The following is a 24,179-nucleotide window of genomic DNA, read 5'->3' as shown; positions in this document are numbered from 1 at the left end:
AGAGAGAATGAGAGACAGAGAGCATGAGAGGGAGGAGGGTCAGAGGGAGAAGCAGACTCCCTGCCGAGCAGAGAGCCCGATGCGGGACTCGATCCCGGGACTCCAGGATCATGACCTGAGCCGAAGGCAGTCGCTTAACCAACTGAGCCACCCAGGCGCCCCAAGCCTGGTGATGGGTATTAAAAGGGGCATGTTCTGCATGGAGCACTGGGTATTATATGCAAACAATGAATCATGGAACACTACATCAAAAACAAATGATGTAATGTATGGTGATTAACATAATAAAAAAATCTAAAAAAAAAAAATAAAAGAATAGCATCTATTATTATTCCTTCTTGCCTTCCTTCTTCCCTTCCTTCCTGCCTGCCTTACTTCAACAAACACTTCCTGAATGTCCACTATATATGAAGGCTGTGAAGGATGCAGAGATGATTATGTCATGGTTTCTGCCCTCAAAGAGATCATTCCTGTGATGTCAATTTTACTGGGTTTTTTTGTTTGTTTGTTTTTTACAAGTATGGGTGGGGAAGTGATGGGGAAAAAGATAAACATTTTTGTTTAAATACAATGTGGAATAGAGAGAATTCAAGTTTCTTTGAGCTTTAAAGATGAAATACAAGAAGTAGTAGGAATGTTATTTTTATGGCTAGACTATCTCCTGGATTCCTGGGTCCTGTCCTTTCCTCTGCCCTTAGGATGTACTTTGGTAGAAAAGTTTGAGAAGCATTTTTCTACCAAAAAAATCATTACGTAAAGATGTCAAGGTATAAACAAAGCTCTGCATTATGTTTGGTTTGAAAATCATCAGGGTGCCTAAGTGGTCAGGCAGTTAAGCATCTGCCTTCGGCTCAGGTCATGATCCCAGGGTCCTGGAATCAAGCTCCGCATCCGGCTTCTTGCTCAGCAGGGAGCCTGCTCCTCCCTCTCCCTCTCTGCCTGCCACTCCCTCTGCTTGTTCTCTCCATCTCTCTCTCAAATAAATAAACTCTTAAAAAAGAAAGAAAATCATTAGAAACACTAATTTTTTTTCTTTTTTATAATTTCTCCTTGAACTCTTTCAAAAAGAAGATAAATTGTAGTGGTCATCTTAAAAACCTAGATGTTCTTCTGGCTTTTTATGGCTTAAAGGAAGTGGGAAAAAACAACTGGTGATATAATTTCCACTCTAAATTTAAACTAATACATATTTCTTGATCTTACTCTTTAATAGTAATGAAAACATGTTTTATGACTAAGCAGTTAAGCATCAATGTTAAAGGTTACTTTGAAGATAAAGATGTTTCAGTGAATTTTGACAAGTGTCTTTTTTTTTTTTAAACAATGCTCAGGAAAGGCAAAACAGGAACACTGCCACTTTATCAGAGCATACTAAACGTTATCTAATTGAGACCTTGTTTTAACTTGATTAATCAGCAGATCAAAGCCTTGTTTTCCTGTCAGTTCAAATAAAGACCTTTCATAGTATACTATATGAATTAAAAGTATCCTTGTGTTCAGATAGGTTATTTCTGTCTAAGATTCTTTGTGTTGTGCAAAAAGACTGATGACATTTTCTTTTCATTAAAAAGACTTAAATTTTTAGTTTCACCAGGGTCTTTTAGCCTGTGCATGAGAATAAACTCACTACCTCTATTTTATCTTTTCTAGTATAAATGTCATGAAACAGCTCATTGGTTCATCTAACTTATTTGTGATGCAAGTGGAGATGGATGTATACACGGCTCTTAAAAAGGTATTGACATAATATATATGTAAGGGCATCACCTCAGCATTACTTATAATAGTGAAAAACTGGAAACAGCTAGTGTCTCGTGATTAAGGAATGGTGTAAATGAAAGAAATATGCCAAAATGTTAAAAAAAAAATCTTTATTTAGGGATTTGCTGTCATGAATGATTTTAATTTTATTCTTTATACTTGTCAACCTTGAAAGTATAATAGCCAGTTATTTTACCAGCAAAATGGATTTATTTGGGAATAGTAGAGCAATTGGAATTTGGTACATGTAAGCTATGACAAACCACAGGCAAGTCCAGACCTCAAAGGAGAGGAACATTACTTTATTGAAAAAAAGAGGAAGTTGGGAGTGGCTGCTTTGAATGAAACAAAAATCCATTGGAGGAAAGCTATAGAGTTCCTTGTTGACTGAGTTGTGGTATCTTCTTACTGGCTGAGCTTGTTGCTGGGCAAGAAGAAATTCTTCCTTTCTCCTACTAGAGTAGTAAAGTTGGCTTCTTCCTGTTGGGAATGCAAGGTTACCTCTCTGACTGTTAGGTCTGCAATTGACAATAAGTGGTGGGCCATGAGAGCTTGCATCCTATTTCCTTTCTTTGGTTTTACATACTTTTCTATCCTAGGAATATGTTTCTGATTTTTTTCCCAGATTTTTTTCAACAACAAGCATGCTATTGTTATGTCATTTACATAATCAGAAATGTTAAATATTTTATGTGGTTTTCAGAAATGTTTTCAAAGTTGAATTAATGACTTTATGATGAAATTTTCACTTTTTCTAGAAAATGGTGAAATTCTTTAAAGACCTTATTTGCACTTCAGGCATATGTTTCTTTTCATCCTTTTGAAAGGTTTTAACATCTTTAATGTAATTTTATTTTCACAACTCTGAAGAGACAAGTCAGCTATCATTCTTGTTCTGTAGATGATAGGACTTAGAACTCTTTACAGTTACTAAGTGGCAGACTTGAGGTAGAACCCAGGTTTGTGAGTCTTAGTCCATTGCTTTTCCCACTGAATAATTTTGCCCTTAGCCTTTTGTCCCCAGCAACAAAGTCTCCTTTAACCCAGCTTTGAAATCTGAGAATGAGATACCTTCTAAGTTATATCATTGCAATTGCTTATTGTGTGGTAGAGATGAGATTCTACTACTGTTTTTTTTTTTTTTCAAGGAGGTTTAGTAACTTGAGTTATGTAATCATTGAAGGAAGGGTAGACAGGCCATTTCTGTCTCTGAGCCAGTGGTAACGTTCATTGTTTCCTATTCTTGTAATTGCTTTTATGCTAGTAAGGGTAAGTGCTTACTGTGTGCCAGGCACTATTCAAAGTAAGTGACACATAATAACTTTTTTAGTGTCCTATGAGGCATCATGTTCATTTTGTAAATGAAGAAATTAAGGCCCAGAGAAATTAGGTAATTTGTCCACCTGTTAATTGGCAGGGCCAGGATTTAAAAGTCCATGCTCCTAACTACTCTGTATACTGTCTCAACAGTAATAAAACAGTAAGAAACTCCTTTTTCTCTTGTTTAATAAACTATTATTAAATAATCTATTAAATTGTTATTAAATAATTAAGATTATTTTTATAACCTTACACAATAATTAGCAAAATTGAGTTAGTTGATGAGTAGAATAAATTAGTGTAAAATTACTAATGTAATATATATATTAAACCTTTACCATTTTAATTGTGAAACTATACTGCGTTTGAGGCCATAAATACTTCTCAGGAATTCATTTTTTCTTTATCACACATTGTTTTAGTTTTTATCATTGGACCACGATTAAAGCCATGATGAGAGGGAGGGGAGGGGCAAAAGGAGAAGGAGTGAGGGAGAGAGAGAATCTTAAGCACGCTCCACGAAGCGAAGCGTGGAGCCCAATGCAGGGCTCAATCTCACAACCCTGAGATCATGACCTGAGCGGAAATCAAGAGTCAGACACTTAACTGACTGAGCCACCCAGGTGCCCCAAACCCATGATGAATTTAAAGCTTGTGAGCATGTTGGGGCACCTGGGTGGCTCAGTCATTAAACGTCTGCCTTCAGCTCAGGTCATGATCCCAGGGTCCTGGGATCGAGCCCCGCATTGGGCTCCCTGCTCAGCGGGAAGCCTGGTCTCCCTCCCCCACTCCCCCTGCTTGTGTTCCCTCTCTCGCTGTGTTTCTCTGTCGAATAAATAAATACTTTCAATGGCGTGTACTGGAAATCAAATTTTTTAAATATTATGTTTTAAGGTGGAAGCAGTTTGAATGTAAAATTGTAACATGATAAAATCTTACAGTTTTTTTTAATTTGCTTTTTTAACCTAGTGGATGTTCCTTCAACTTGTGCCTTCGTGGAATGGATCTTTAAAACAGCTTTTGACTGAAACAGATGTCTGGTTTTCTAAGAGGAGAAAAGGTATGCCTGAAATTTTTATTGAGAACTTGGTTTGGGCATCTTTTTAATTGAAATTTATTAAAATCAATTCCTAACTTATTTGTAGACCTAGAGAATTTTAGATCTGGTGAGGACCTTAAGCAGTTATCTAATTCAGCCCCTAATTTAAATTGAGAAAAGTAAAGCTGGATAAGAAAAATGCCTTGCCAAGTATTAACTGAATTATTACTCCTTGAACTAACACCATAGTTTGATCCCCCGAACTATTACCTTTCCCATTTTATCACCAACAGGTCTTGGTGATTACATTTGTCTTTTGTTTGACCACATTGAATTTCCTATAACACATTAACTCTGTCTATCAGGCAACAATTCTTAACATGGGGGGCCCATCTACAGGCTTCAGTGTGTCACCCCCAAAAGTGTATGCAGAACTTTATATGTATGCGTGTGTTGCATGCATTTTGCAAGGTGAGAACTTCATACCTTTTGTCAGAGTCTCAGAGAAGACTCATCTAAAATTCATTAAGATCAACTGCTATTAAATTCTTTCTTATTGGGACAGAGGTGGAACATGCGATGTATTTATTTTTTACTTTGCTAGAACAGATAATAGGGAAAAATTCTGGGTGCAAAGAAGTGGATAAATCATTATCCTTAGTTCATGATTTTCTTAGTTCATGGTCATTTTTGGTCCATGCATGGCCACCATTTTTGCTTATTTTTAATTGTATATTGAACCCCCAGAAGTACTAGAACAGTAGTAACTTCAGTCTACTCCTGTGCTTCTCTCCTGTTGTGTATCTCTGACTTTTCCAACCACTATCTTGAATTTTGTGTTTGTTATTCCCTTAAAAAAAAGTTATTGCATGTCTTAATATACATAACATAATGGTGTGCTAGTAAGCTGGTCTCTGAAAAAATAATCCCTGATTTTCAGCGTTTTTAAAATTTCCATGATACAAATTCTCCCAGTGTGGTTGATTCCAGTCTACCAACATGACATCATTGCCACTGAATGCAGAGTTGAGAAGAAATGCACACCATCAGCTCCTATAAGCCAGTGCAAGCCATCTCCAGCACACCACTGGACAATACATCTTTGGATTTTAGTTGTTATTGAACTATTTCAATACATGTGTTGCAAAGCAATGGCTATAGTGTCTTTGTATCTTATTTTGTATTTTAATAGAGAATTAACATATTAACTAGTAGTGTTCACCACATACAGCTAAAGCATAAATTAGATGAATCCCAAGAAACAAATCCACGTCCTTTGTATCTTATGAAGACCCTTGAGTTTGGCATTTGAGCTCTGGAGTTCCACTGGAGTGTTCAGTCTCTGGAGAGATACTGTAACCCTAACTACCATTCTCAAGCCTTCCTTTCCCAAACCTTGCTGCACTGGAAGCTCCAAACTCCAGAAACTAGGTGTACAACTGAATTCCCAGCCCAAAGTCCACTTGGAACCAAAATTAATTTCCTGAGGCTTCTTTCTAAGTCTCTCTAAGTATTTATCCATACTCCACAGGTTTTTATAATCTTTGAAAACTAGCTTATTTCTATTCTAATTGAATATATGTGTGTGTATATCTGTGTGTGTGTGTGTCTCCCTGCCCATAAAAACATTTAGGAATAAAATAAATAGATTTGAAAAGAATGCCTATTGAATTTAAACTGTTCTTTATAGATTTTGAAGGTATGACCTTCCTTGAAACTGAACAAGGAAAACCATTTGTGTCAGTATTCAGACATTTAAGGTTACAGTATATTATCAGTGATTTGGCCTCTGCAAGAATTATTGAACAAGATTCCCTAGTACCTTCAGGTAAGAGAACATGACGAAATTATGATTTTAAGTAACATCTTTCTGATTATTATAGTAATATATGTCCTAGAAAAGAATAAAAAGAGAATAGAAATTACCCTTAATCCCAACAAGATACACATTTTTGTACCAAAGTGAGATCATACTACATAGGTAATTTTCTGTGTTCACATTTTGTATTTAGTATTTTCCCCTATCATTAAGCACTATCCAGACTGTTTAAATGACTCTAGTTTTCTGTGATACAGTTTTGTTTTGTTAAGTATGAGGAAAAAGAAACTAATCCCATCATCTAGAATGAGTATCTTGGTGAATTTCTTCTAGTCCTCTTTATTAATATATATACATTAAAATAAAAACGAAAGTATAATATGTACCCCAAGTTTATATATTAATATAGATGTTCTTTAATTTGATTAACTAGTATACTATTTTAGACCAGACTTTTATTTTTTATTTTTTGAATGGGCTATATGCAATTTATTAATATGCAAAACGAGTCTTATTAATTTTCTGAGATGCTTCACTAGGATTGTTTTGGACCCAACTTGACTTTCCCTTCTACTATGTTTTCTGGATTTTTTAGATCTAGACCAGACTTTTAAAAATGAGTTTTGAGGGCGCCTGGGTGGCTCAGGTTGTGGTCCCAGGGTCCTGGGATCGGGCCCCACATCAGGCTCCCCGCTCCGCGGGAAGCCTGCTTCTCCCTCTCCCACTCCCGCTGCTTGTGTTCCCTCTCTCGCTGTATCTCTCTCTGTCAAATAAATAAAATCCTTAAAAAAAAAAAAATGAGTTTTGAAGTATTAGAAGTATACTTATACTTCATTTGGTTGGGAATAAATAAACGCAGAAAAATAAATATGGTACTAAGCCAATTCTACTTATATTATTAGTAGATTTTTTAACTAAAATTTCAGTTTACATAGACCTGTGGAAAAAATGATATGCTTTATTAAAGGAAAAATACAATTATAACTTTTATTTCATTTAGAATAAATTAAAATCTCTTTTTAATATGTCACCTAAACCTAGTATGCAAAAATTACTGTTATTTTTTTAAAGATTTATTTATTTTAGAGAGAGAGAGATAACAAGCAGGAGGGACAGAGGGAGAGGCAGAGAAAATCTCAGGCAGATTTTGCACAGAGCGCCGAGGTGGGGCTCTGTCTCACAACCCTGAGATTACAGCCTGAACCGAAACCAAGAATTGGACTCTTAACCAACTGCGCCAACACAGACACCCCCAAAATTATTATTTTTTTTTTTAAGATTTTATTTATTTATTCATGAGAGACAGAGAGAGAGAGAGAGAAGCAGAGGGAGAAGCAGGCTCCCAAGGAGCAGGGAGCCCGATGCGGGACTCGATCCCAGGACACTGGGATCGTGACCTGAGCCAAAGGCAGACGCTTAACCATCTGAGCCACCCAGGCACCCCCTCAAAATTATTTTTTGAGCATGCATGATTTATCTGATAATTTATCTCCCATTAATTAGTTGTTATTTTTAGATAATTTAATAAAACAATTTATTCAGTTTTCTATAAAAGTTACATAAAAACTGAAAATATTACTTTAGGTATGTTTCTTACAAAAATTAATATGAGCTATGAAAAGGAAACTGTTAAATGCAAGAATCTACTTTTAACTAAAGGTTTAAATCCTAATTTAAATGCAAGTAATCTGGGGCGCCTGGGTGGCTCAGTGGGTTAAGCATCTGCCTTTTTGGCTCAGGTCATGATCCTGGGGTCCTGGGATCGAGCCCCACATTGGGCTCCCTGCCCAGTGAGGAGTCTGCTTCTCCCTCTCCCTCTGTTGCTCCCCCTGCTTGTACTCTCACTCTCTGTCAAATAAATAAATAAATAAAAATCTTTAAAAAAAATAATAAATGCATGTAATCTAAGTGGAGTCTATCCTAAAGCAAAGCATAATAATAGTGTTTACCACACTAAAAATCATTAGGCCATATTGTTATAGCATATTTGTAAAATATAAACTACCAGCTTTATTTGTTGCTATTTTAAACTTGAGTTTAGAAATGGTAACAATTTTATCAAGTTCTTAAAATTTTTAAATGCTTTATGTTCTTCAGTATTTATTATTCTTTTATGCTTATTTATTTTTATATTTTAGAATGGCTCTCTTCAGTGTACAAACAGCAGTGGCTTGCTATGCTCCGGGCAGAACAAGACAGTGAGGTGGGGTAAGTATGTTAGATCATAGCATTGTTCATAAAAAAGGAACAAACCAAAAACAGTGTAACTTCTGCTGTGAATTTTTAAATGCATTTATTATATTGAAAAATCAAGAAATGTTAAAGTAGAGAAACAGGATTATTAATCAACTTTTATTCTTATATTTCTGTAACATTATCAGTATTATTGGAATTATCAATTAATGGAATGTTTGGGTAGTAATTTGCTGTATTTGTAAAAATTGAGTAATTCATAAACTGTGTTTCACCTAGTGTTATATAATGATTTTCTTTCAACATACTGAAATATTACTTGGAATAATGCTTTCACAAAGCATGATTTTCATACTTATATATATAGGTAAAGCTGATTTTCTTATTTGTGGTAGTATTATGAAATTCTAATTCTTACTAATTAGCTAATAAGGGTTTTGAAGACCTTTGAGTCTGTAATGAATTAACATAATCCAGTTATAGATGCCTGACCCGGAAGCATATGACCCCCCAAAAAAATATTTCTGTGCTTTTTTCATTTGAAGGGAAAGCAGATTATCTATTCTTTTCGATGTGCTTTGCAGTTCACAGATGTACTTCCACATTATTATTTGATCTGTATACTGACTCCTTGGTATAGGCTGTGTGAGCAGACAATCCATCTGAGAGTGGATATGGAAGAGGCCTTAAGTTTGACTTTTTTTGCCCCTGATCTCTTAACCCATTCTTATCCACCACAGAACCTGCTAAAATATATGACCTAGTTATGTTTATATCCAAACAGTGACTATATGAAAGTGTTATACAAACTCATGGTAATGATTATGAGGTTATTATCCAGGATTCTTGGTTTCTACTTTATTTATAATTTATGTTCCATCTTTTTCCAAATATATTCACAGCATACTTATCCTACACAAATATAGTAAGATTGTTGAAATAGAAATAATAACAAATCAAAAACCAAAAAAAAAAAAGTTAATTATTTAATGGAATTCAGATTCAAAGCATTTTGTAATATATGAAATATTTTCAAACTCATCCTCATTCTTTTGTATATTCAGTTTTTAGATGTTAAGTGTTCTTATTTTTCAAGATTTTCCTCATCTGTATCTTTACTGAATTGAACATAGAATTTGACCTAAGAGACTGAGCTGCACTAAGTGGGTTTCCTCCCCTCAGAAGTGTATGTATGATCATAGCACTCCAACGAAGTGCTCTATTTCATAGACACTGAGCCTCTGCTCATTGCTGCAGGGCTACTAAAGTGAGGAAGACAGTGTATTTCCTGGATGTTAGGTTATAATCTATTAAAGTCTACCTCCAGGGATCTCCTCTTCCATGCTCTTCCACATTGCTGATGGAGTTATATTTCTGAAGCAGAAATAGAATTGTGTCACTTCTCTGCTTAAATATGTCCAGGGATTTGATGATGGGGACTATTGTTATTCTTTATGTGTGATATAAACGTTTTTTAAAATTCCTCATCCTTAAGAAATTCATACTGAATGATTTACAGATTAAAGGATATGTCTGGAGGATTAGCCTCAAAATGATCCGTCAGGAGGGTTATGGGGAGAAGTGGGCTTGGAGTAAAACTAAAACAAGATTATTAAAGCTAGGGGCGCCTGGGTGGCTCAGATGGTTAAGCGTCTGCCTTCGGCTCAGGTCATGATCTCAGGGTCCTGGGATCGAGTCCCGCATCGGGCTCCCTGCTCCTTGGGAGCCTGCTTCTCCCTCTGCCTCTCTCTCTCTGTCTCTGTCTCTCATAAATAAATAAATAAAATCTTTAAAAAAAAAAAAATCTTAAAAAAAAAAAGATTATTAAAGCTAGATGATGAGAAAATTTGACTCATTAAATATTTTATCTACTTTTAGGTTTGAAATTTTTCATAATAAAAAATGTAAAAGTAACAGAACTTAGGCCTGAGAACTCTCTACTATCTACAGGAAAAGTTGAAACTCTTATTAGCATAGCCTGGGGGGCCCATCTACAGTCCATCCCAAATGTCTTTCACTTCATCTCCTCTCATGCTCATCTTAGGCTCTAGCTGTACTAAATTCTTCATACATTTGGTATTCATTTATGCTCCAGATTCTTTTACCTACTATACCTTCTACCTGGAATGCCCTTCACCTGCATAGAATCCACCCCTGACCTCTACCCCAACAAATTCTCACTCAGGCACAAATAATACCTCCTCTGTGATGATCTCTATCTAATCCCAGGCAGTAAATCTGCCTTTTTCATGCTCCTAACATCACAACTCTCTCCACATTATTGTAAATATTACTTATATGTATAGTTCTATACTGGGCTGAACTCTTGGGTGTCAAGGACATGTTTTATTAGTTTTATATACATTTACTTATTTTTTATATATTGTATTTCAGTATTTGAACTTGATGGTGAGGAGGTCCCCAGTCTAGGCACTTAATAAATGTTGTATGTAGTGAATATTTTGTATTACTTTTATCATTTGGAATTCCACACTAATAATAATGCATTTTTTGTTATCATAACTTGAAATAACGGTGTTTTTCTTAGTTGATTAAGGTTTTTAAAGTAGGGAGCCAAGTAAAGATCAATTGATAAAATTCTACAGCTGTTTCTATTAAATATTGAGTTTGCATGGTTATACTACATAAAAGATGGTTTAGAGGGGACCTGGGTGGCTCAGTTGGTTAAGTGTCTGCCTTCGGCTCAGGTCATGATCCCAGGGGTCCTGGGATCAAGCCCCGCATTGGGCTCCCTGCTCAGCAGAGAGCCTGCTTCTCCCTCTCGCTCTGCCGCTCCCCCTCCCTGTGCTCTCCTGTTCTCTGTCTGTCAAATAAATAAATAAAATCTTTAAAAAAAAAAAAAAAGATGGCTTGGATATGAAATAGTAATGTCCAATGGTAGATGATACCAAGTCACGTCTTAAATAGTAGATTTTAACTTATTTTAGTTAGTAGTTAAACTTTTAAGTGCTTTATTTTCTTGAGGAGTACAATTTCTCATAGACATTTTTTTCCTCTTCTCTGGTTTGGCTGAGACCTAATAAAAAGTATTCTAGAAGTCAGGGCAATAAGTGAAACATTAAATTTTATTTTATTTTATTATTTTTTTTTTAACAGAGGCAATGGGCTAGATTTAATCAATGCATTCTTATTTTATCTATAACACAAAAAGGTATTTTTAAATCTATTAGCAAGTTTTTCTATTCTTCTAAACTTAACAGTTCTTTTTAAACTATTAGTTGCCTATTTTCTGTGAAATTTCACATCTTATGTGTATTTCTAGGCCTCAAGAAATCAATAAAGAAGAACTAGAGGGAAATAGCATGAGGTGTGGTAGAAAGCTTGCCAAAGATGGGGAAGTAAGTATGGGTTATGACTCTTAACATTCTCATGGAAATTGTTGTACTATTAGTGCAAAATACACTAAAGTAGAATACACTAGAAGAGCTTTTTTGGTAGTTTCTATAGCGTGATCTCCTGGACAAGGAGTTAGGTGCTCAGTTGTATTGCATGAGACTGTTGAACTTTTTGTGTCCAGCTAAGAGATATAAGAAGATCCCTCAGCAATCCAGAAATTAAGATAAATAAGAAATTATATGGGAGCTATTACGTAGTCTTAAAAGTGATTCTTTCTAATTTACAATTACCTTAAATCAAAGACATTTAAACCCTTTGATTGCTACCCACATTTAGACTTCTGTTTTTCATTACCGTCATATATAAATGTATGTCAGTGAAACAAAAGTATTATGAAACAATACTTACTGTTGCTGTGTCCAAAGGACCTATTTTCTATTTAATTTTTTTAAAAAGCTTATTGTGACTCATTAAATTGATTTTAATGGGACAAGAACTACAGTTTTTAAAATCCCACTCTAACTAATTGTAATTTTCATCTTAAAAAATAATTCAGCCTGGGGCACCTGGGTGGCTCAGTTGATTAAGCACTGGACTCTTGATTTCAGCTCAGGTCATGATCTCAGGGTTGTGAGATCGAACCCTGAGTCAGACTCCCACACTGGGCGTGGAGACTACTTAAGGTTCTTTCTCTCTCCTCTCCCTCAGCCCCTCCCCCCTCTAAAAAATAATAATAATTCAGCCTAATTTAGATAACCATTCAGTTACTTTTCTCCCAGATTTTCCCTCATTTCAACTTCTTTGTTTTTAGAAGTTAATTGTTTGCATTCGTAATTGTGATAAATGTTAGCAGCGTAGGAAAGGGGAATAGGTAGGTGTCCTCTGTATTCCTTAGTCTTCCTTGTTGCTGCTTCTACAACGTGTTCCCGCCTCACCTCTCATTGAACCACAGCTCCTTTAAAGCACATGCTTCTACTACGCCACTCACGACCCTTATTGTAGCCATCCTTCACTGGGCCATCTGTATTTATCACTGTTCTTGTTATCAGTCTTGGTGATTTTAGTGTCTCTGTTCCCTGACCTTCCTCCCCACAGGGATCTTATGCTCTACCCTACCTCCGGCACCCATTTCCTGGAAGCATATCCCCAGTTTTTGCTTTACTAAATAACAGACCCCCTTCAAAGTCGCCATTTCAAGCAGACCATTTTCAGACTCCACTCCTGTTATCTTTCTAGCACTCTCTTTCTAGAACCTGGACTCCCAACAGTTTTTAAACTCCACCAGTGTAGAATACATTGTTCGTACTACTTTTTTCCCACTACCCTCTCACCATGTCCCTATAGCTTCTTTCTTTACTTGACTTATATGTTCCATCTTAAAATTGGTCCCTGGCTAATACTCTTAACTTCCCTTTTTACTCTGTCAAGCTCAGCTGGCTAAACTCCAATTCCTGTGAAATCCTGACTTGCTGTGCACTCCATGCCTGCTTCCAAACAGATGGATATGACTAAAGAAAAAGTGTACCCCACCAGGTGTCACTTGAATGTTTGTAACTGTAAACTTCAAACAAGTGCTGCATGCGATCCTCCTACATTTCCCTAGTGAATTCATCCTGCCACTCTTTGAGTACCTCTCAGACCTTCTTTAAAAGGGGCAGTGCTACCACCCTCATTCTTATCTGATGACCTTGTTTCTTTCATCACTCAGAAGATAAAAGCAATAGGAAGAGAATCTACACATCCTCCTACCAGACGGTTCTGCCAGTCTCACTGCAGCTGTAGCTGTGTGCTGTGCTTTTCCTCTTATTAGAATGGATCCATCCCCTCCCATCATAAAAAACTTCATCCCTGTTCAGAAGCTTTGCTCCTGCAGTCATCACCTCCCTGTCCTGCCTCATCAGTTTTTCTCTTGTACTGGGTCATTGGCATTGAGCATATAACATACCATACCACCACCCATCTGGAACCACACCCCGACCCCACATTCTTTAGCTACCACTCCCATTTCTGTGCATCTCTTTTAAGCAAAAAACTCATGGAAAAAGTTGCTCATATTTGTCTATACTTCTTGTTCTCCGATGCTCTCTTGAATTCATTCCAGTTCATTTATCCCAGGAAACTCCAGTGAAACTGCCATGCTTTTGTCACCAGTGATTTCCACATCCCCAGGTCAGGTAGTTACTGTTTAGTCTTCCAGAAGTTCTTGGCGACGTGACACATCTGCACTCACTCTTTCTTAGAGATTTTCTGCATTTGACTTCCAGGACAGCATGTTCTGCTGGTTTTCTTCCCAACTCACTGGCTTTTCCTTCTAAGTCTTTGCCTAGATCCTTCTCTTTCTCCACAAGTGGACTTCTTACCTGTCGAAGCTCACTCCGAAGTGATCACATCTAGTTCCTTAGACTTCACACTGATGACCTCTAACTCCAGATTCATATATCCAGCTACTCACTTGACATCTTTTTTAGAATCCTAGTAGCATCTTGAATAAAATAGTCCCAAGCTGAACTCTTTATCATCCCCAAACTTTCTCCTTTCCAAGTAATTCTCTAACCCATAAATGGCCCCTCTGTTAATCTGTTGAATAAGCTCCAAACTTTGGATTCTTCTTTCTTAAATACACAGCTGGTGTTCATAAGGAATTCTTCCAGGCTGTCCTTGTGAAATCTATTCTTAGCATGTCTGCCACTACCACCCAAATCCAAGCCAGCATTATCTCTTGCCTGGGCTGTGGTAGTAGCCTCATAACTGCTGTGCCTATTTTCACTCTTGCTCTTCTACATGTTGTTTTCCGTACAACAGCCAAAGTCATCTTTTTAGAATGCAAGTTAGATCATGTTACTTCCTTTCCTAAAACTTGCCATCAGCTTCTTACTGCACTTAGAAGAAATGCATGCCCTGCCTTACTATGGACTCCTCAGCCCTACATTTTCTGACCCCTGACTGACTCTCTGAACTTACCACGGTCGCCTGTCCACCCACGTGACTGCCCTAGCCACATAGCCCTTCTTGCTGTTCCTCAGATAAGCCAAGCATGTTTTTATCTCCAGAGCTTTGTACTTGCTCTTCTCTTTGCCTAAGTCACTCTTTCCCCAGATAGTTACTGGTCTACTCCTTAGCTGACTCAGGGCCCGGCTCACCTAGTATCTCCTTGGAGAGACTTTCCCTGACCACCTATCTGAACCAGGAGGCTCCCCAGCTGAAGCCCCCTCTTTTCTATCCTGTCACTCTATCCTGACATTCTATTCTGTTTTGTTCTCTTCCATTCCATTCCACACAAACATATACACATATTAAAATACACACTCTACCAGGGCAGAAACTTACTGTTCTTCAATGCCTAGAACAGTATTTGGCACATAATATGTGCTCAATAAATAGCTGTGAGCTATTAAATTAATGTTGTAATTCAGAGTGTCAACCAAACACTTGAAGCCCTAACTTTCCTTCACTATACCATACCAGCTTGCTTAATAGTCCATTAACTATTAGGTGATAGCTCAAACAAACTTGTGAACCTCATGAGGGTATTTAAAATAATTCAGTTGTGGGGTGCCTCACTGACTCAGAAGAGCATGCAACTCTTGATCTCGGGGTCATGAGCCCCACGCTGGCTGTAGGGATTACTAAATAAACTTAAAAAAAATAAATAAATAGGGGCGCCTGGGCAGCTCAATTGGTTGAGTGGCTGCCTTCAGCTCGGGTCATGATCTCCAGGGTCTTGGGATCGAACCCCACTTTGGGCTCTCTGTCAAATAGATAAATAAATAAAATCTTCTAAAAATAAATAATAAATAAATAAAGTAACAATATGTATCAGTTGGTTAGTTATTTAAGGAATTTAGAGTATTTTTAAAGCAAGGTGGATTTTAATGGGTTCTTACTACCTCCATATAGCCTCCTGGCCCCCTAAGCTATACCTCCTTAGAGTTGCAGTGAAAAGCTATATTACTTATGATAGAATTACAGTGTGGAGAAATAACAAAACAAAAGAGATCATGAAGAGGTGATATTAGGAAAGTACCTTAAAGAATGATGATCATAAAGGCTGCTTTTCTGGTTTGAACTATATTATACCCATGTGGTAAACCTTTATATATATTCACAGATATATCATGTGTGGCAAGCCTTAAGGGGAAGGTACCCATAAGAGAGAAATATTTGGAATGAGTTAAAGGAAGAAAAGACATTTTGAACTTTTTATTTTTGACTTGCTGTGATAAACTGAAGTAGATCTTTCTCTTTTGTATTTCTTAGTACTGCTGGCGGTGGACAGGTTTTAACTTCGGCTTTGACCTGCTTGTAACTTATACCAATCGATACATCATTTTCAAACGCAATACACTGAATCAGCCGTGTAGTGGATCTGTCAGTTTACAACCTCGAAGGAGCATAGCGTTTAGGTAGGATGAAATTTCCCTTCCTCACTCCAGAAAAAATATAAGAAATAAAATAAAACCAATAATTTACACCTATAGTAGTAGAGTTTTGGTAAGAGACAGTATATATGAAAGTGCAAAGAACTATTAAGGTCCTATTCCTGTGAAATGTTAGTAATAATCAAAATCAAAAAGCCTGGATCTAGTATGTCAGAAAGAATAGGCTGGAATATGAATGATACAGGATTGATAATAGGCTTGAAACTGTTGCCTTGCTGCTGTTCTTGCAAATTAAAGGTCCAGAAAGGAAAGACGGTAAGGTATTTTTCTAGGAAAACATGTCTGGTATTGTCCTTCACTTTCTGTGGGATTTCATATATCCAACTTTGCCTGATAGTTGAGCTGGCTATCTTTCTTGAGAGGATACTGACAAATTGGAAAATAGCTTAATGAGTGGATTTTTTTAAGTCATATATTTATACTTACCTTACACCACATGCAAAAATGAACTCAAAATGGATCAAAGACCTAAACATAAGAGCTGAAACTATAAAACAACTCTTGGAAGAAAACATAGGGGAAAAGCTTCTTGACATTGGATTTGGCAATGATTTCTTCAATATGACACCAAAGCATAGGCAACAAAAGAAAGGAATAAATTTGACTTCATCAAAATTAAAAACTCTTGTGTATCAAAGGACAGAATCACAAGAGTAAAAAGACAACCCAGAGAATCGGAGAAAATATTTGCTAACCATGTATCTGATAAGGAACTAATATCCAGAATATCTAGAGAACTCCACAACAAAAACACAACCTCATCCAAACATGGGCAACAGACTTAAATAAACATTTCTCCAAAGAAGATATGCAGATGGCCAATAAGCATCTTTTCATGTTTGAAAAGATGCTCAACATCACTAATCATTAGAGAAACACAAATCAAAGTCACAGTGAGATACCACCTCAAACCCATTGGGATGGTTATTATCAAAAACAAAAAGTGTTGATGAGGATGTGGAGAAATTGGACCTTTGTGTATTGCTGATGGGAATGTAAAATGGTATATCCTTTATGGAAAATGAAATGGCGTTTCCTCAAAATATTAAACATATAATTACCATATGATCCAACAATTCCCCTTCTGGGTATTTACCCAAAAGAATTATAAGGAGGGACTGGCACAGATATTATTGGTACATTCATTTTCACAGCAGCACTATTCACAATGGCCAGAAGGTGGAAGCAACCTAAGTGTCCATCAATGGGTGTCCATGTAGATATTGTCCGTATCTACAATGGAATTTTATTCAGCCTTGAAACAGAAGGAAATTCTTACACATGCACCAACATGAACCTTGATGACATTATGTTAAGTGAAATAAGCCAGTCACAAAAGAACAGATACTGTATTATTCTGCTCATATGAGGTACCTCGAGTAGACAAGTTCATAGACAGAGAAATTAGAATGATGGTTGTCAAGGGCCGAGGTAGGGGAAATGGGGAATTCGTGTTCACTGGGTACAGAGTTTCAGATGGGAAGATGAAAAAGTTCTGGAGATGGATGACACTGATGATTGCAGAACAGTGTGAATATATTTAATGCTGAGAACTATACACTTAGAAGTGGTTAAAATAGTAAATTTTATGTATATTCTACCACAATAAAAAAGACATTTATGAATTATTTTATATCCCAGGTATGTATAATAGCATAAGCTTACATATCTCCAAGAGGTTCAGTTTAGAATTTGAAAAGACTTCTTAAAATCTTTTATCAAATAAAAGAATATGGAAGAGAAAAGTAAATATTAAAGTGAAGGAGGGCTTGTTTAAATTAATCTGTGGTTAAAAAATCATATGTTTAGGGGCACCTGGCTGGCTCAGTTAGTGGAGCATGCGACTCTTGATCTTGGGGTTGTGGGTTTGAGCCCCACGTTGGGTATAGAGATTACTTAAAAAAAAATGTTTATTTTTTTATTTGTGTTTTTTTTTTAATCCCAGATTACGTTTGGCCTCTTTTGATAGTAGTGGAAAACTAGTATGTAGTAGAACAACTGGCTATCAAATACTTACACTTGAAAAGGATCAGGTATGTTTGATTACTTTTCTGTTGTTTGGTTATAGTATTTGTCTTTTGAATCCTCTTGAAAATTCTTAAGTAGAATTAACATTTGATTTAAAGATTGGTTTAAAAGTTTTTTGAGGGCACCTGGGTGGCTCAGTCGGTTAAGCAGCTGCCTTCAGCTCTGGTCGTGATCCCAGGGTCCTGGGATCAAGTCCTGCATTGGGCTCCTTGCTCAGCGTTGAGCCTGCTTCTCCCTCTGCCCCTCTGTTCCCCCTGCTTATGCTTCCTCTCCCCCGCCCCTGTGTCAAATAAATAAAATCTTTTTAAAAAAAAGTTTTTTGAAGATAGAAATGGAAATACTGTGTTCACATATGCATAATTTACCCCCATTTTATTAGAAGTGTAACTAAGACCAAAAAAAAGGAAACAATTTGATTTGGGGGGCAGGGTCCCGGTCCTGGGATCGAGCCCCACGTCGGGCTCCCTGCTCGGCAGGAAGCCTGCTTCTCCCTCTCCCACTCCCCCTGCTTGTGTTCCTGCTCTCACTATCTCTCTATCTCTGTCAAATAAATAAACAAAATCTTGGGTGCCTGGGTTGCTCAGTTGGTTAAGCGACTGCCTTCGGCTCAGGTCATGATCCTGGAGTCCCTGGATCGAGTCCCGCATCAGGCTCCCTGCTCGGCAGGGAGTCTGCTTCTCCCTCTGGCCCTCCCCCCTCTCATGTGCTCTCTCTCATTCTCTCTCTCTCAAATAAATAAAATCTTTTAAAAAAATAAAATAAAATAATAAAATCTTAAAAAAAAAAATTAAAAAAAAATAGCAAACACCTTGAAGATAATCCAGTATGTCTGCATAGCTCCTGAATATTAAGAGAACATTATCCTCTAGCGCAATAGATTTCTAAAGTAGCAAGCATCTCTTATGTTCCCAAACTCTAAAGCCATTTGTTTCTTCATATATCGCATGCAGAAGTTTCAAAATGTCATAAGAAAGTAAACCATTTTCAAAAAGTAACATGAGAGGTCCTAAAATGTTAATGAAGTTTAGGGGCACCTGGGTGGCTCACTCAGTTAAGCGCCTTCAGCTCAGGTCATGGTCCCGGGTCCTGGGATCAAGCCCGGCATCAGGCTCCCTGCCCAGCGTGGAGCCTGCTTCTCCTTCCCCCCTGCTGCTGTTCCGCCTGCTCATGTTCACTGGCACACACGCTCGCTCTCGTGCATGCTCTCTCTCTCTCTCAAATAAATAATCTTAAAAAAAAATACTAAGGAAGTTTACTTCTATTAAAACTAACCACCATTCCAAGGGACATACTGTTTTTTAATAAAAAGTTCAGAGCCTGTAGTTCACATTAATTATTAGAAGCTAGCTGTTTTCTTCAACTGAAGAGCCTCATACAGAACATGAGAATTTAGCACTGCAAGGAACCTTGGAGTGATAGTTGTAACCTCACATAGTTCTGACCTCACATAGCCTGTATGAGAATTCCTTTAACAACATTTTGACAGAGGATCCTCCACTTGTTGCAATTCTAGCAACAGAGAGCAGACTCTCTCACACATGGTAGATAGTATTTGAGAAGGTAGATACATAATAAGAAAAGTTCAGATCTGCCTTCAATAGAACTTTGTTAGTCCCCCTGGCACCCTCTGGAGCTGCATGAACAATGGCTGTCTTTACTTTCTACCTGGAACTTCATAAAAAATACTGTCATGGCTCAAAGCAGCCAGAGATTCAAAAACACCAGGCCAATATAATAGTTGTATTTCAAGTGTTCCTTGAGTGTTCATTCAGCAAACATTTGAGTCCCTGCCATGTGCTAGGTTCTGTGCCACCCAGGTGCCCCCAATTTTTGTATAATTTATAACTATCTTTTTTTTTAAAAGAGCTGATTCAGTTTATTTATTTATTTATTTATTTTTAAAGATTTATTTATTCACTTGAGAGAGCGAGAATGAGAGAGAGAGAGAGAGTACATGAGAGGGGGGAGGGTCAGAGGGAGAAGCAGGCTCCCCGACGAGCAGGGAGCCCGATGCGGGACTCGATCCCGGGACTCCAGGATCATGACCTGAGCCGAAGGCAGTTGCTTAACCAACTGAGCCACCCAGGTGCCCAGAGCTGATTCAGTTTAAATTTTTTTTTTAATATTTTATTTATTTGACAGCAAGACAGTGAACACAAGCAGGGGGAGTAGGAGAGGGAGAAGCAGGCTTCCCGCTGAGCAGGGAGCCCAACTCAGGGCTTGATCCCAGGACCCCGGGGTCGCCACCTGAGCTGAAGGCAGACGTTTAATGACTGAGCCACCCAGGTGCCCCTGTTTTATACCTATCTATCTTACAGGACTTTGCAGACTAGATTTGCATTCGGTGAAGGATCTCAGCAATGTGTAAGAAGGATTAGAGACATGGTAATAGGTGAAAGATGATTTAGAAGCTATTGTTATAATCCAGATAAAGGATGAAAACCTTAAGGAAGGTAGCAATGGGGATGAAGAAACGTTGATGGGTTCTAGAAATAAAGCAGTGCAGTTGGTAGAATTTGGTGCCTAATTGTGTGAAGATGAGAGAGTAGTTAAAGATAGTTCCTAGGGTTGCCTGGGTGGCTCATTCGGTTAAGCATCTGCCTTCGGCTCAGGTCGTGATCCCAGGGTCCCGGGATCGAGTCCCACATTAGACTCCTTGCTCAGTGGGGAGCCTCCTTCTCCCTCTGCCACTCCCCCTACTTGTGCTATCTCTCTTTCTCTGACAAATAAATAAATAAAACCTTTTTTAAAAATAGTTCCTAGTATTCTGACTTGGGCAACTTGATTTATAGTACTTATTCCTTTGATTTGAAGTATAGGAAGGAAAATGAACATGACAAACTGCAGGTGAAAAGATGATGAATTCAGTTTAAGCCATATTTAATTTGAGGGCATTGAGATGAAAGTGTGCTGGGTGGTGGATAAATGGATCTGGGGTTTACAAGCAATGCCTGGGCTAGAAATAATGACTGGATGAGATAGCCTCCAGGAAATGTGTAGAGAATCTAACAGGACAGAAACCTAGGGGACACTGGTATTTGAGGGATGAGCAAAAAAAGTAACCTGGTGAGACATTCAAGAGCTGGGATGGCGAGTCAAAGCCAAACTACAAGAGTGGAAGTATAGATGGCCTGTAAAGAAGAGGTAGTAGCCAGTAGCTGATGGTTTGAATTGGAGTTGCTTTATGTCTAAGTGAAGATTTCCACTAGAGAGTTAGATGTATAGATCTTGGAATTTAGACCTAGATGAAGAATGTGGGGAAGTAATAGAGCTCTGCACAGAACAGGAGGGGAACCTCAGAGAAGCAGAGATTTGTAAATGAAGATGGAGAAAAACGGTCTGGAAGTAGAAATGGAAACCTAGGAGGATGCCGTCACTCTGTCTGATGCTGTGATATATGGGCTTCTCTGCTTCCACTTTGTGTGTGTGTGTGTTCCTTACCTTCCTTATCCAATTTACCTTGCTTTTCCCCCAATACAGAAGCTATGTCCAGTTAAGCCTACATCAGTCATTCAAACGTTCCAGTATGTTAGTCTCTCTTCATTGTAGGAGCATCTTCCTTAGTAAAAAATCAAAAACTTGAGGCTTAAATAGTGTTTAATAGTATGTTCTTCAAAATATATAAAATAAGGCAAAACCAATGTATATTACTGCAGAGAATATATCTAAGTATTCAGAAAGTAGAAGTTCCAGTGCTGCTCCTTTTCCTCTGAAGACTTACTCTGTTCACCAAATGCTGTTCATACAGGGTTCCAAATGGAGATCTGTAGAATGAGAGATGGTTACATTTGTGGCTCTCAGATATAGGATCAACTCTTGTCTCTGTGAGATTTCAAGGCATTCTCATGTGTGCTGATGTAACTGAGCCTGAAATTGATATTACATGATAATGTATTTTATATTCCAAGAGACAGTATGTTTGCATTAGAGATAGTGGAAAATCATAGACAAGAGTGGGAACGTGGGAACCATGCTTGTTAGTGCTAATAATGGCTTGCCACGTTCTTCCCATTTATTTGCTATACCTACAGGCCATCAGGAAATGAAGCCAAATTGCTATATTTTTCTTGACTATATCTGTTCATAAGATACGTAGGTAGTTGATAGAAATTTTTCAATAATGAAAATAACTACCATTACTGAGTACTTCATACATGGCTGGCTTTGCTGAGTCCTCTATGTGCATTGTGTCATTTAATCCTCACTATAATCATGTGAGGTGAGTACTTTTATTTATTTTACAGTAAGGAAGCTGCAGTTGACAAGTCATTGACTTGTCCAGCATCACAGCTAGTAGGTGGGAGTTTCAAGATTAGAACGGTGACTTTGAGACTTCAGATGCAAGCTCTTAACCACCATATGATCTCCTTCAGTATACTCAGTTCAACAGTATGGTTTTCTGTTTGTCTTGTCATTAAAGCTCCAAATTTGTTTTATAGGAACAAGTAGTGATGAACTTGGACAGCAGGCTTCTGATCTTCCCTTTATACATCTGCTGTAACTTCCTGTATATATCACCAGAAAAAAGAACTGAAAATAATCGTCATCCAGAAAATCCAGAAAACTGAGGATCTCATCAGTTGGAAACAACTGCAACTTCCTTACTTTGAAAACTTTTTCGGCCAGCTTTAATTTAATGGCCCTACTGATATTCACATCTAAGGTGACTAACAATGACAAAGGCCTTATGAACTGTACAGATAATACAGAAGACTATTCTTATGCTCATTACATTTCTATGCATACATAAAAAAAAAAAAAAAAAAAACGTTTTAAAGCCAAGAAAATACCTGTCAAACCATTTCTGTTATAAAGATGTTGACTCGTGCTTTTAATTTTTAAGCATCAGAAGACAACCGCTGTAGGTAAATTTCACTTTGCAGCCTAATATAGATTTAATTTTAATTTAAACTTTGATCCTACCTATGTTAGTGAACGTCAGTTATCTATCTGTAAATTTATTTTTATTTGGCTAAAAGAACGCTAAAGGAACAATTTGAATGGCTAATTATAAATGCTCTTTCAGTTGGTGCATTTGAAGCTGTCCTTTAATTTTTTCAACTGCTCTTTATGATTCCTCCTCATACTCTGATATCCCTTCAAGCTGTCCTTGTTTTTAATCATTAAATACTTTTTTGTGGTTTTGGAGACTAAGCTGGGGAACTTTTTATTTAACATAAGCATTTTCATGCTATTTTATTTTGCTTTTAATTTAGCTGTCTTAGGATTTTTAACAAAATCAACTTTATACTTTCAAATGAACTTGAATGGGGGAGAAAATCAGTTTGAACCTGAGAATATTTCTTTGCCTTACATGGTCTTTTCTTTGACATTCTGTACTTTATTCTTAGGTCATGGATTATTTATGTACCAAATATTACACTTTAAACATTTTCATATTCTCTGATCTTCAGAATTATTTATGTTCAAATTTTGGTTGGGAATCCTAGTTCCTACTTAAGCTCAGGACCTTATAACCTCTGAATTGAGTGCCTTTGAGTTATACATGCTAACAGAAATTTCATAGTATATGTAAATAAGGTCGGAGGATCTCATACAGAAGCTTACAATAAAGCATAATGTAAAAATAGAACTTATTTTTGTCAAAAATGGGATGTACACTTGTCATGATTTATATGTTTGCTTCTTATGTTTACTGCTATTTTGCAAATAGCCATGCTCATCTTCTTTCCAGTCAGAGTAAATGCTTTTTGTGGTTAATGTATATTTTTAGTATATTTTAAAAATTGGGAATCATTTTTATGTATCTGTACAAATAATAAATACCCATTTGGAAAAAGAATAAATAAGCTCTTATATAAAATGGACACAAAACTTAGTTGAAAACAGAATTTTTTTCTTTCTAGTTAGATTTTTTTCCAATTAGATTTAACTTTTGGAATTTGATAGTTTTTCTTCCCCAGTAATATGTCCATAGGTTCATACATTGCTTTTCTCCTTTCAAAATTCATCCTCTTTGACTTAAAGGAACCTTTTAAATGCCCCCCCCAACTGTAGTTTAAGTGTTTTAAATATAATAATTGAGCTATATAAAGTCTGCTTTTCTTATTTTTATATTTGGCTATAATTATATCTCTTTCATGAGATACTTCTTTTTCTATCTTATTCTAGCATCAGAGGCTCCTTGCTAAAAACTATAAATAACAACCTTAATTTGAATTATGTGATTAATTGAATTTTTAGAAATATTGGGAGTAAAGAG

The 24,179-nt window shown here is 37.0% G+C and overlaps 1 protein-coding gene across 1 annotated transcript in view; it reads left to right on the top strand.

The window, feature by feature from the left end:
• GMCL1 (germ cell-less 1, spermatogenesis associated) overlaps positions 1-23,566 on the top strand; it is a 38,474-nt gene extending 14,908 nt beyond the window's left edge. The window contains exons 7-14 of the mRNA XM_035001381.1: positions 1,651-1,735; positions 4,051-4,141; positions 5,811-5,948; positions 8,078-8,147; positions 11,416-11,491; positions 15,747-15,892; positions 17,874-17,961; positions 22,396-23,566. Of these exons, the coding sequence (XP_034857272.1) occupies positions 1,651-1,735; positions 4,051-4,141; positions 5,811-5,948; positions 8,078-8,147; positions 11,416-11,491; positions 15,747-15,892; positions 17,874-17,961; positions 22,396-22,524 (823 nt within the window). The 3' untranslated portion in view covers positions 22,525-23,566. The remainder of the gene's footprint in view (positions 1-1,650; positions 1,736-4,050; positions 4,142-5,810; positions 5,949-8,077; positions 8,148-11,415; positions 11,492-15,746; positions 15,893-17,873; positions 17,962-22,395) is intronic.
• Positions 23,567-24,179: the final 613 nt, after the last annotated feature.

The sequence above is a fragment of the Mirounga leonina genome, unplaced genomic scaffold, assembly GCF_011800145.1.
Source record: "Mirounga leonina isolate KUSES-001 unplaced genomic scaffold, KU_Mleo_1.0 Mir_125, whole genome shotgun sequence".
NCBI lineage: Eukaryota > Metazoa > Chordata > Mammalia > Carnivora > Phocidae > Mirounga > Mirounga leonina.
This window is presented reverse-complemented; position numbering and strand designations above follow the sequence as displayed.